Below are 12,957 nucleotides of genomic sequence, written 5' to 3'. Positions count from 1 at the left end.
ACTAATTTAAAAGGGCGCAGGCTCCTATTTGGAACGATGGAACCGTTTTGGTAATGGATGGTGGTGACGACAGCACAACACTGTGAATGTAAGTAACGGCACTGAGTGTGGTTAAAAGGAGAAATATTAAGTTGTATTATGGAAACAGAATAGAATTTTTAAAAAATAACACTTCAGGACAGGCCATGGTGACTCAGCAGGCAGAGTTCTCGCTTGCCATGCCAGAGAGACCTGGGTTCAATTCCCTGTGCCTGCCCATACAAAAAATAAATTAATTAAATTAAATTAAAAAACAACACTTCATGGTATTGTACTACACAGACAGTGAACCCTATAACCATGAACTGTAGTTAACAGTAGAATTATTAAAATGTACTTTCATTAATTGTAACAAACGTTCCATACCAATGCAAAGTGTTAACGAGAGGGTGGGTATATGGGAAATCTGTATTTTATGCATGATTGTTCTATAAACCCATAACTTCTCTAATAAAGAAGGGGGGGCATACAGACAAATTTGCTTATTATTCTCCCAAAAAATATAACTTGGGGGGCAAAACAACTGATTGATTCCAAAGCATAAGGATGAGAGACAAAGAATTGTTTAAAGCAAACCAAGAATAATTTTTTTTAATAAAAAAAAGAAATCTAAAGTGGCTTAGTGAACCTTCCTTACTTAAAACCACAAGGCATCTTTCTTTGCAAAGTCTCTGTAGCCCCGTGAAATGCTTGCCATGCCTGTTCAGCCTTCGCAGAAAGAAACCACAGTTTACAGACTATTTGAGAGACACAGAAGAGAGTGGGCCATAGTGCTTCCACTCAGCAAATGCAAAAAGCATCTTTAAACATTGAGCTAAGATCCCACCTTCACTTAGGGTTACATAGAGGAAATTAACTTTCGCTCTAATATATTGAAAACTAAAAGTACTTAATATTTTTGGTCCCCTATGACTATTTTTTTCTTTGAATTTGTCATAAAATTCTCTAAAAACCTTAAGAGAAACTGATTATCGTGTGCTTTGTAAACATCTGATTTGTTTCTTGGATGATACACCCTTAAGTTAAATCAGTCGCTCTGAGATTTAAAATTAACTCATTCAAGAGTTTAAGCGTTCGATTTGATTAACTATGCACTTACTGAAACAAACAGATAAATTCACAGTGCAAGACTTAAGGAACGAATTATATGTTAATATACATTACATATGATCATTTCACCGACCAGATATTGTATGATGCGCCTAAATAACTCAATAAACTTGAGCATAAAATTGCAATATTCAGCAACCTAGATATGAACTACTGTTAGAAAAGCACAACCTCCAGAATCCTTTACAAACTTTCAATCCAATAAAAGCAGTTTAAAGGGTGAAGGTGATGGTTACCAACAAACACATATCTGGAAACTTAGAGAAACAACTGCTTAAGTGAAGACCTATGTGTCAAACATAAAATTAACGAGCACAGAGGGAAGACAAAGCCATTAATGAATGATACGACAATTTAAGAATCCTCTTGGAAATACCTTTCAGCAGTTTGAAATCTTCTAATGCATATTCTCCCTTAAATCAAAATTTGTTTTCTTACAATTAGTTCTACAAGATTACGCTAAAGTTTGAAATTGGGTATCAACTATACTGATGGCATATACAATGTGGTGATGCATTCTTCGGTATGCACATGATTCATTCAACATCAGGAGGAAAAGTTTGCTGTTCGTTTATGTGTGCATCTAGGATTAAAGTCAATGAACATCTTTCTCATGTAGACTATCGCTCTCCTGAAGTACCCTTATTTAAACTGAAATCAATTTATTGTTAACTACTTTGCAATCAGTGTCAGAGCTAATAGTAGGCACACACTTTATAGAGAAAAAAATTGACCTCTTGTCAGTAGTAAAAGGCATCAGTGGGGACATGATTATTTTCAGTCATTTGGTGCACTGTTGCTGTTTCTGCAAGAGCATCTAGCTACAACCCTGATGAAAATTCTAGACTTGTTCTTAATGTAAACTAAAGAGTGACTTTATTATAAAATTATTTTTATATTTTTGTTTTTCTGAAATTAAAACAGCCCCACAATAGGCACTGCCATGGGATCAGATAATTCCACATGTGGAATGTTAGCTAAGATCATAAGAAACTTAATAAATGCCTCAAACATACTTCTGATACCAGCCCAACAAAATATACTGCACACATGGTCCTCACTCCTCATTTAGCTGACTACATGCAATAACTCAATGGGTATTAAACTCACTGCATTTCCAAATTGATCAGGCTCTTGCTGAAATGCTTGGTCCTAAATCACCAGCCAATTCTAGAGCAACCCCAATAGGACAGGACTAGCTCTGGTTCATCCCCAAGGACCTGGTCAAAACCCTTGAGCTCTAACTGCTGAGTATGATCGACTGAGGAGTGCAAAGTGTCATTTCAGCCTTAATCCCCTAACGTCACCCAAGAGAATGACCTGATAAAGAGAGCACAAACATCCCTACGGGATGCCAGAGCTACAGATACCTGAAGGGTATGTGGAAAGAGGGTGTAAACCCTTAATTCGGGCCACGAACCAATGCCAGGGCGCTCGTGTGAAACAGTCTGAGGGTAACGGGGCTGCAGTTTACTCCTCAAAGGTTTCCAATCGGATCTGTACTTGTAGTTCATGGGACTAAATGGGGATATTAATTCTCCCACATAGAATGAGATCATTTACAAACACCTCATGGTTGATGGGGAGAGTATAAGCTAATGATGATTTGTTAGGATTTAAGAAAGGGATTTGATTTTTAAAATGTTATACCCAGGTGAATGAATATATATAATGAATATAATGTATATAATACATAATGAATATATATAATACATAATGAATATAAATATAATACATATACATAATAACAAGGTGTACTGCATGATCCTTTTCATGTAAAAAGTTTTAAAGGATATACATTTGTATAAGTAGAAACAAAAAATTTTATGGAAGGAATCAAAAGAAAATGTTACCATTAACAGAGAAGAACCTGGGAGACCATGGGAGTATGAGGAAGATGAAAGAGGTTTCACTTTTCACTTTGTATTTTTCTAGTTATGTATTTCTATAGTGATTTAATTTTTTCACCATGCACTTATATTACTTGTATTTATCTTTGTTTATCTACAGAGGTTATCTTGGCAGTAAAGACAAAGAATAACATTTTTGTTTTCATCTTTGAAATTATCTGTGTTTTTTTTAAAAAAACAAACCTTATACACGTTATATTAAAAATTTCATTAAGAAAAGCACAATCTAGTTTGTTCAAGTGAATACAACAAGGTAATAGAAGTCATTCAAAAAATATTCATTAGGTACTATCATGTGCCAGATACTATCCCAGGAGCTGTCAAAGGATCTTCAACAAAGAACCTTGTTAAAATATATCTCTATAGTTCAGTGGCAAGAATTCTTGCTTGCTGAGCTAGAGACCCGGGTTTGATTCCCAAAGCCTACCATTCCAAAAAATAATATATATATATATATATATATATATATATAAAACTTAAGTACTATCATAAGGTAAGTAATCAGAAAAGCTCAAAGTAGCTTGCCCAAGGTCACACAGTTAGCAGGAATAAAGTGATGAACAAACCCAGGAAGCTTTATACCGAGATTTCACTTCAAGCTACTCAGCACTGCCCCTTTGTCTGTGTGTCTTTCAAGAACAAACTGTCTTCCATTTTAATGATGAGAAAACTGAGGCTCATGGGGAAAATGGCTTGTCTCAAAGGATGCAATTAAGTGACAATTTACATAAGTTCCCTAGGGAATAATGGGGAATAATAAGTATCCCCTGATGTTCCAGGATGATAGTGAAGGAAACGTGGCACACAACACACATGAAAATATGTTGAATCTAGTATGGATCTAAAAAATATAAGCGATTATGTTGATGTATGTGTCCACAGTTTAGGTATTATATCTATACCTTAGTCTTAAGATGTTGAAAAACAAAACAAAACTTATAAACTAGCTGGCATCTGATATTCTTAACCCAGCATAAAATAAATGTATAAATTTTTTGTACAATTGTTAAAAACTTCTCTAGACACAAGAAAAATATGCGACATTTACAAATATTTACTTACCTTCTTTTCATTTGAACTGAACTTCTTCTGGTTAACAGTTTTTTAAATCTATTAGGCACCAATGCATAAATTTTTATTATCAAGACTGAAAAGTCCTTGGTTTTGCCAGTCCAGAGTAAAATTAATAGGGATTACCTACCTATCTCATATAGACATTTAGAAAATCAGATAGAGAGGCTTTGGAAGTAGGTGGATAAAAAAATGTTCTTAATATTTTTCTCAGTAAAAGTGTATTTAGTGGAAACACTGCTATAGAAATTGTCAAAATTGTCTTAAAATGGTCATTAGGGGTTATCATTATTTTCTTAGCTAGAACCATATAAACATTTCTTTTTAAAATTATTAAAAATTTAAAATATGTATAAAAATAGAGCAATTGAAAAAAAACAAAAAAAAAATAGAGATTAGTATAATGAACCCTTATGTACCCATCACCCAGCTTAAAAGATTTTCAATTAATAGGTATTCTTATTTCATCTCTATCCCTACCCATTTCTCTACTCCCAATTATCCTTATAATTTGATCAGTTAGAATTTATATCTGGTTGTTACTTGTTATAATCTTTTTAAAAACACAATATAAAGTTATAACACTAGGAATATCTGAATGGCTCACTCAGATTCTTCAGAAGCAGAATACCCAAATTTTGCTACATTAATTTTTAATGTTTTACTTAAAACTACAATTCAATAAACTGAGTGCTTAATCTCCAAAGGTGACTGCATTAGACAAAGTACAAAGATGGACAGATCCTAAATCATTAACCCCTGGAAATGAGTATCGCCATAAACGGCTAAGAAATTTCCAAGCCTGGTTTGAATTTTATGTCTTGGAAGGGTTCTTTTCTCCTGATTTTGAACATCAAGCTAGACTATTTATTATCAAGAAAGGTATGCTAGAAGAATAAATCAAATATGCATTGTCTCTTGCGCCCCCATTCTCTGGCTGGAACCAGCAGATGAAAACAGTTACCTGTAATAGCCAGGCATCACAATGTGTACCCCAGCACTTGGCTGGCAGATATCAGGGGTGTGCTTGTCATCCATTTTGCGTACCGAGTCTGTGAAAGGTCCCGTAGCATTGATAACACACTTGGCTTTCACATCAAATTCCTGCCCTGTGAAAGAAAGCACCATCAATCACACACCCATTTGTTTCTCTTCTCACTGATGCTGTGGATTATTAACGCATCTATTAACATATGGCGAAGGACACTCTATACTACACTAAGTGACATGAACAGCCAGAGTTATTGAAGAGCTCAAAAAAAAAAAAAGTTCATATCCGAGTAAAATCAAGTCCAAACTGAAGAAAGAATAGCATGCCACTTTGTCATTTCGGCTCTCAGTCTATTTTGCAAAGCATACAGCATCAGGATGCCACTCATGAAGAGAGGGTGAGCAAATGAGCAGCTTTTTCCTTAAAACTGGAATTCGAAACAGCGTTGCTGTGAGACAACATATTTCAAAGTGTTGATTTTGTTCAATACAATAATGTAATTTTAAAGCTTTGCCTACAAGTTCACAGAACCAGGACAAATACGGAAATCACCAAAGTTAACGGTGATGGATTTTTCACAACATGGAAATGCACTGCTTATGCCACCTGAAGGACACTTTGAAATGTGGCACATTTATTTATCCTTATTAATAGCATGTATTTTTTTGGTAAAGAAAACAAAAGGCATTCATTGCCATGGGTATTTTGTGAGTATTTATTATTATTATCATTATTTGACACAAAGGGAAAAATTGCCAAGTCCCACAGGGGAAAATTTTCATGGAAAACCAATCTCTGTTGACATAAGGAATACAACTAATGGGGCTCTGACGTACGACTTAAATGAAAAAGAAGTAATTCATTCATTACACAAGCAAGGCAAGATGCTGAAAGACACCTCCCTCCCAGAGACGTGGCATACCTGTGAGCACATCCTTGCACCGGACCCCGCTCACGCGCACTCTCCCTGTCTGGGGGTCTGCCTTCTTGAGCAAGCTCACTACCTCCATGTAATTGGCTGTGGCAGCCCCATACCTGGCAGCGGTGAGAGCAATGGCAAGGTTCATCCGTGCGTCGTTGTGTTGTCCTGCAGCAGGGGAAAGCACCAGAGGAAGGACAGGAGTCACCTCGAGCCACAGACTGGCGGTACAGAAGTGTGTCACAACAGATATGTCACATCTGGCCCTGTCACCCAGAATATACACGATGGCTGGTCAGCTCGACAGGGGACCGTTTGAGAATACATGGTCACTATCAGTCAGCCCTTCACCTGCCACTTGAGCCCCAGCAAATGCATTTTGTGCATCTCAAAAATGGTGAAAAACATCTCTTTGCTACAAAGCTGACATCAATTATCTGACAGTTGAGAGATAATTATTCTCTCAATTTTGGAACATATGTATATGTCAGACTTCTCCTAATCCAGACACCCCATAAGCCTGAAAGTGAAGCAATTCAAAACTTCAGAATATTTGACACCCCAACTGGTGTTGATTAACAATTTTTATGAGTATGTGCTCTATATAACATTCAAAATCGAGAGCGCACGCTTCCATAGAGATTCTCTCAGTGTTCTATAAAAGGAGTTTTCTTGGTTTGAATTTTGATAAGAGCTTCTTAAAGTGTAACATTTTCTTTTAATCGTGCATAAAAGGTAAGAAATTAAGCAGGGCAAAATTTAATTACAGAACAATTCCTACCTGTATTGTTAAAGATTTATGGCTGAAAAATCCTAGTTAAAGAAAACTAAGGGGGAGGAGAAGGGGGGGAAAGATGATTAATCACTTTAAAATACTGGCATCACCAGAGACTTTTCTATTTATTATTGCCAGTGGAGTTAACGCTGACCAGGAAGAATTACTCTACATTGCAGGGGCCAGATTCTCTGTGTCCTGAATAATTAATTACCCAGGGCTAGATGCATAGAAGCAGGGTTCAAATTCCCACACACTGGGATCAGTTCTATCAAGATAATACTGATAAAAGGATGAATTTGTAATGGATATTATTGTTGATTTATGTTGCCAGCATACCAAACGTTTAGTATAAATGGTTTATGTAAAGTTTCTTCTTTGTAATTCAGCCTGTGCAGGGCTAGAAACCCTGCACAAGTAATCTGTTCCAGCTAAAAGGGCAAAGTTATAAAGAGAGAATCAATGACTGAAGATTTGGCTGCCCCTCCCCACAAACATCTTATTCCAAAACCACAGAACTAATACAATCAGCTGAGAACCTTTCAAGTGGAGAACATACATTAAACCTCCACCTTCAGAATAAGGAGTTATTTTACCCCCCAAAAAAGAATGGAATTGGGAAAAGAAACAAAGGGGGGGTGAACAACAACAGTGGCTGAGCTGTAAGGAGGAGGAAAGAAGGAGAGCAATTCCTGTCAGTTTCCAACTAAGCATGACCCTAAAATTGCTGTTAAAATAGTCTGTGGGTATATTTAAAGCTACCTTTAAGAAACCCACTTTTATTAATGTAGGGCCTCCCTATTTAAAATAGCTATATACTCCACACAGTGAAATGCATGCAGAATCCAAGGATCCTAAATAAAAACTGCACTACAGATCACCTCTTTAAACTAAGGATGTTACCCAGTATCCAAGCCATCGAATCTTTTCAATAGATTTAAAAACAAAACAATGAAACACTCTAGAGGGAAACACTTGACAGTATGATAGGGAATCGCTCCCCCATTCAGATTTACAGACAGGACAAGTCTCTGGAATGCCATGTGTAATCAACCATTTTAAATACTAAATGAAGTCACTGTTAAAAGGAACCAGGCAGAAATCCCATTTATTAAATGACAGATTCCTTTGCAAAGTAGTGTCTCTATCACACAGTCAGCTGGGAATAAACTTCTAAACTAATTTTGAAAATACAAAATCTCATTTAATATATTTTTAAAATATATCATTGAAACAGCATTAGTTTAATTCATTAAGCTCTGTTTCTTTTATACTAAGAAAGGCATCCCCACTTAGCTTCTAAATCCCAACATGCTGAAGGTAAATAAGATCAACCTCAGTTTAAAATGGGAGGAAAAAGCAAGTTCTTAAGGCCCTTATTTTCCATCCCCTCCCCTGGCGCCCTGCTGGCATGTGCCCTATTTAGGAAGGGGCCTTCACAATAAGGACCCCTGGCTGAGCCAGGTCTCCTCCCTCCATTGCTCTTACTAGCCAGGATTATTAAACTATTTATAACTTCTGGACACCCACGTTATTTCACACCTTGTCTTTGTCCATACTAATTTTCCTGTCTGAATGCCTTTCCCGAAGTTCTAGAAAATACCTAGTCATCCCTCACCACGTGGCTCCAATAGCTCCCCATGAGGTCTTTCCTTCCTCCAAGGCCACGCTGCGAACTCCTTCCTCTGGATCAACAGTCCATCTTGGATATACCTTTTTTATAGTATTTAGGATTCTATAGTCATCCATTTATCCATCCACTTGAAAAAAAAATAACAGGCATTTTGACAAATGCTGGGAACACAATGATGAAAAAACTACAAGGCGCTCTCCCATAGAGTTTACAACCCACTGCATTTACTGTATGATTTCACGTCTCCTCGTCTCTGTAATGGGAAGGCAGGAAGCACTCCTTGTTCATAGTTTTGTTTTCCCTCTTTAGTACCAAGCCCAGAATAGGTACACAGAAAAAGTTGTGTTTAGTCAAATTCCAAACAAAGTGCTTTAACAGGTATTTAGATTTAAAGTAATCTCTAACTATGGAATGGAACACTTTGTTTCCTGTTAAAAAAATTTCAGACAACAGTAAGTTGATGGCAAGAAATTTGTGGAGGTCAGGAAATCCCAGAAATGTGTAAGATCTGACCCCAAACTCAAACAAGCCCTTCCATTTAAGGTGAATAAGTGGGAGGTAAGAGGAAATTATTCTCAGTGATGCGCTCAAGCAAATGAAGGCAGAGATGTCACAAGCGCTTAAAACTGAGAAACAGGTCTTTTGACATCCCCATTGGCCCAGCAGCTGGCACCTCGAACCAGCAATCCCTTTTTCCCAGTGGATTCGGCTTAATCCACTTACCTCCTTGCATTCACGTTGGACCTCCTCCTCCCCAACCCACACAGAATTCATCCTTTACCCCGAGACACCCCGATGCTCACAATGTAGGCTTCCTGCCATAAGTTCATCATTTTCATTATCTGTAAATAAATTCCCCCAACCCCCTTTCCTGACATTTGAAAGGGATCTCTATGCTTCCTATAATTTTATATCTGGATAAAGAAGGTTTTTTACAACACTATGTCATTTGAATGTGATATGATAATCTCGACTCCCCTATCCAATTGATCCACTTATTAAGTTTGGATTTGCAAATCTGTTTCTTTAGAGCCAGACAACATTATACTGTATTTCACTGATGAGTGAATAGCTTTACATTGGCACTTTCACAAGGACCCAGACGGAGACTGGGAAAATCTGTTTCCTACTCTGTTCTCCTCTGCACTTGAAATCTTACATATGTGCACATACAGAACTTACAAATCACAAGAGAGGAAGCACATAAGAGGTGGAACTATAACTGTTTTCCCTTGTTTAGAAAAACAAAATATAAAAATCAATGCACCAACTAAGTTTACTTTTCAGAAACCTAAAACCTTCAGATGGTTCCTGGGCCAGACAAATCCTAAAACCCAGAGGGGCCAGTATCCCCAAGAACATCAACCAGTTCCATCCCCCGCCCCCCATCCCATATTGTCAACACCCCTTTTCAACATGAAAAAAGTTAGAGAATGAGCATAACCCAAATATACCTAAAGATTGGGTGAAGGGTCAAAGGAGGAGGAGGAGTTATAACAGAGAAATTAGGATTTAACAAATGAGTGTGACTCTGAAATCACTGTATTGATATTTCTTCTTAGTCTCGAGTGTCTTGGAGCAGCCAAAAGGAAACCGTGGAACTGTAACCCATACCAGTGTTTGAAATCTGTTCTATAACTAATGCTAACATGTACTTTGATGAGTATGAGTGCTGAATCACTATACTGATATTTCTTTTAGCCTCCAGTACCTTAGAGCAGCTAGAAATAAAAACCTAAAATTATGGAATTGTAACCTATACCAAACTCTGAAATCTGTTCTGCAACTAATTGTTGCGATGTACTTTGAAATGTATTGCTTTTATGTATACACGTTATTTAAAGGGAAGGAGGAGTATAACAGAGTAAATAGGCTTTAACAAATGAGTATGACTGCTGAATCACTACATTGGTATTTCTGTTGGTTTCCAGTGTCTTGGAGCAGGTAGAAGAAAAAACAAAAAATCGTGGAACTGTAACCCACACCAAACATTAAAATCTGTTCTTAGCTACTTGTTGAAATGTACTTGGAAATTTATTGCTTTTTTTGTATATATGTTATATTTCACAATAAAAAAATGTTTAAAAAAATAATAGGCACAGTGAGAACATTGCACAACTGGGAATAATTTTGTTCCATTAAAAATATAAATAAATACATCTTGGAAAACAAACCCAAAAAAATGTACTTTGAAATGTATTGCTTTTTTGTACATACGTTATATTCCACAATAGAAAAAAAAATCAATGCGCTGAACAGAACCAAGATTAGTGGTGGCAGAGGAGGGCTTTGCCTTACTCAGTGGACCTGCACACAGGATAGCAAGAGACATTGTAAGTGAAAAGAAAAAAACATGACCACATATATTTTAGGATGTAGCCATCTAAAAGATAGGACTCAAAGATAAATAATGTGGCAATATAGCAAAATCACTCTCTTCAGAGCGTTTTCAAAGTTGGGCAACTAAGTTAACATGGAAAATAGCTGAAAAAATTAAAATAATCATAGAATATGTAGAGGATATAAAGAATGAGTAAATATTAAATAACCCCACATAAGAATTACCTGGCCTTACATATTTAAAATTCTATGATGCTCTCAAATCCTACATATAACTTTCATTTTAATACTTCTAAATGGCCATTTGCAGCGCACAGACCTATCTATGGAGCCAGGAGACAGTGCAGAAATTCTAATTATTAGAAAAAACTGCTTCTTCATTAAAAAAAACAAAATCTTACCCATACCCTCTGTCATCAATAGCAATTGCCACTACTGAAATGCTGAGACTGTTTTCTCCCATCTTCCTGTGCCCTGACCCGGGTCGTATGCAACCATTTTGCCTAGTTTTAGAAGAGGGAAAAAGATGCTTGGAAGAAGAAACACCTCCTTAAAGCTTTAATTCCATCTCTAACAAAACCCAGACAGCCTGCTTCACTGCCTCAGACTGACAGTGTCACAATGGCCTCCCTGGCAGCTCCCCCTTAACAATCTGACAAAGGTCATTCAAAGGTTAACCCACCAAACGTAAGCTGATTTAATATAATAATTATATTTAAAATTTCTCTTTCTGAGTGAAGGGGAGGCAAAGCAAGGAGGGGTGCTCATATGTGTGTGTGTGTGTATTAGAGAGGATTATTAAATTCTGGTTTAGTTCACATGATGAGTAAGCTTAAAATGAAAAGCTCAAAATGAGAACTTACTTGTCATAGGGAATTGTGACAACAGTGCAATTTCCAAAAGTAAATTATTTATAAAAGTGATTATTTATATGGGGAAAAATGGGGGCCAGGGAGACAGGAGGGAAAATGTCCCTTATAAGATATAATAAAGAAGGGCTCTGAGTTGGAATAATTGGGTTGCAAACTGTGCAAGAATGTGGGTGATGCATTTTATACTTCTGGGCCTCAGAATCCTATAAATGGAGGGGCTGGGCTGGGCATATCTAAAATTATACAATGCACGTAATGGCTAATCTTTAATAGTCACCTACCAGGTGCGCAGGTAGTTTAGTGGTTAGAATGCCTGCCTTCCATGAGGGAGACCTGGGTTCGATTCCTGGACCATGCATCCAAAAAACAAACAAACAAAAAAAGTTATCTACCTCTTTCAAAATTTCACTTTACTATTTTCCTCATTTCTGGCTTCTCTGACTTTGCCCCAGGATTTCTAAAAAGAGGCTGAGTATTAATCCAGACCAGAAGACAGCTGCTTCAACGAAGGAAATCAGAAATCAGACTGACTAGAACTCAGGAGGTTAGCTATAATGTTTTCATTGTTATATTCAGTTATTTTTACTCTGCCGTTTGATCTAGAATGACAATTAAATGTTGATTTGATTAGCTTTTATGGGCTATAGAGCATATTGTGAAAATTGCCCCAATTCTTCACCCCTCCCTAAGCTGGGCTATATGCCATGAGTCTTCATAATGTCTGCTCCCACGCAGACTCTGGGTTCAGCCATGTGAAATTATTTTGGATAATGAGATGTTAATAGACATGATAAACACAGAATCTCAAAAACACACAGTGTGCTTCTATTTGTGCTCTTATCCTCTGCCACTGTCACAAACGGACTTGTCCAGGCTAACCAGGCTAATCTGCCAGTTCCCAGAAAAAGATGACAAGGATGTGGCTAGCTCCCATCAGCCCAGCCAAGGTTATTTTACATCAGCTGAGAGCCAACACCTGCACACGAACCAAATTCAGTAGAAATCAGAAGAACTGCCAAGCCCAGCCCAGATAAGATCAGAAGAGCCACCTAGATGGCCACCCTTTGCTGCTGTTGTTTTATGCCAACGAAGTTCTGTGGTTATCTGTTATGTGGAATTATTGTGATACCAGATAACTTATACAGGTAATGCAATCAGTTTCTATTAAAGTTAGTCCTGACTTAAAAACAGCTTCCAAATTCAAAACTGTATTCTAAGATGGTTACTTAAAACTTTTTTTCCCCCATAGAATCACTATGAGATAAGTTATAATATCATAGTTATTTAGCATATAGGG

The 12,957-nt window shown here is 37.0% G+C and overlaps 1 protein-coding gene across 7 annotated transcripts in view; it reads right to left on the bottom strand.

The window, feature by feature from the left end:
- The window catches only part of GPD2 (glycerol-3-phosphate dehydrogenase 2), a 152,397-nt gene that overhangs the window by 23,920 nt on the left and 115,520 nt on the right, over positions 1–12,957 (bottom strand). For all 7 annotated transcript variants that reach the window (XM_077153874.1, XM_077153870.1, XM_077153869.1 and 4 more), the window contains 2 exons: positions 6,044–6,208; positions 5,095–5,239 (listed from right to left, as the gene is read on the bottom strand). In XM_077153874.1, the coding sequence (XP_077009989.1) occupies positions 5,095–5,239; positions 6,044–6,208 (310 nt within the window). The remainder of the gene's footprint in view (positions 1–5,094; positions 5,240–6,043; positions 6,209–12,957) is intronic.

Source organism: Tamandua tetradactyla, chromosome 3, assembly GCF_023851605.1.
Source record: "Tamandua tetradactyla isolate mTamTet1 chromosome 3, mTamTet1.pri, whole genome shotgun sequence".
Classification (NCBI taxonomy): domain Eukaryota; kingdom Metazoa; phylum Chordata; class Mammalia; order Pilosa; family Myrmecophagidae; genus Tamandua; species Tamandua tetradactyla.
Note: the sequence above shows the minus strand (reverse complement) of the source record. Positions and strands in the feature narration are given on the sequence as shown.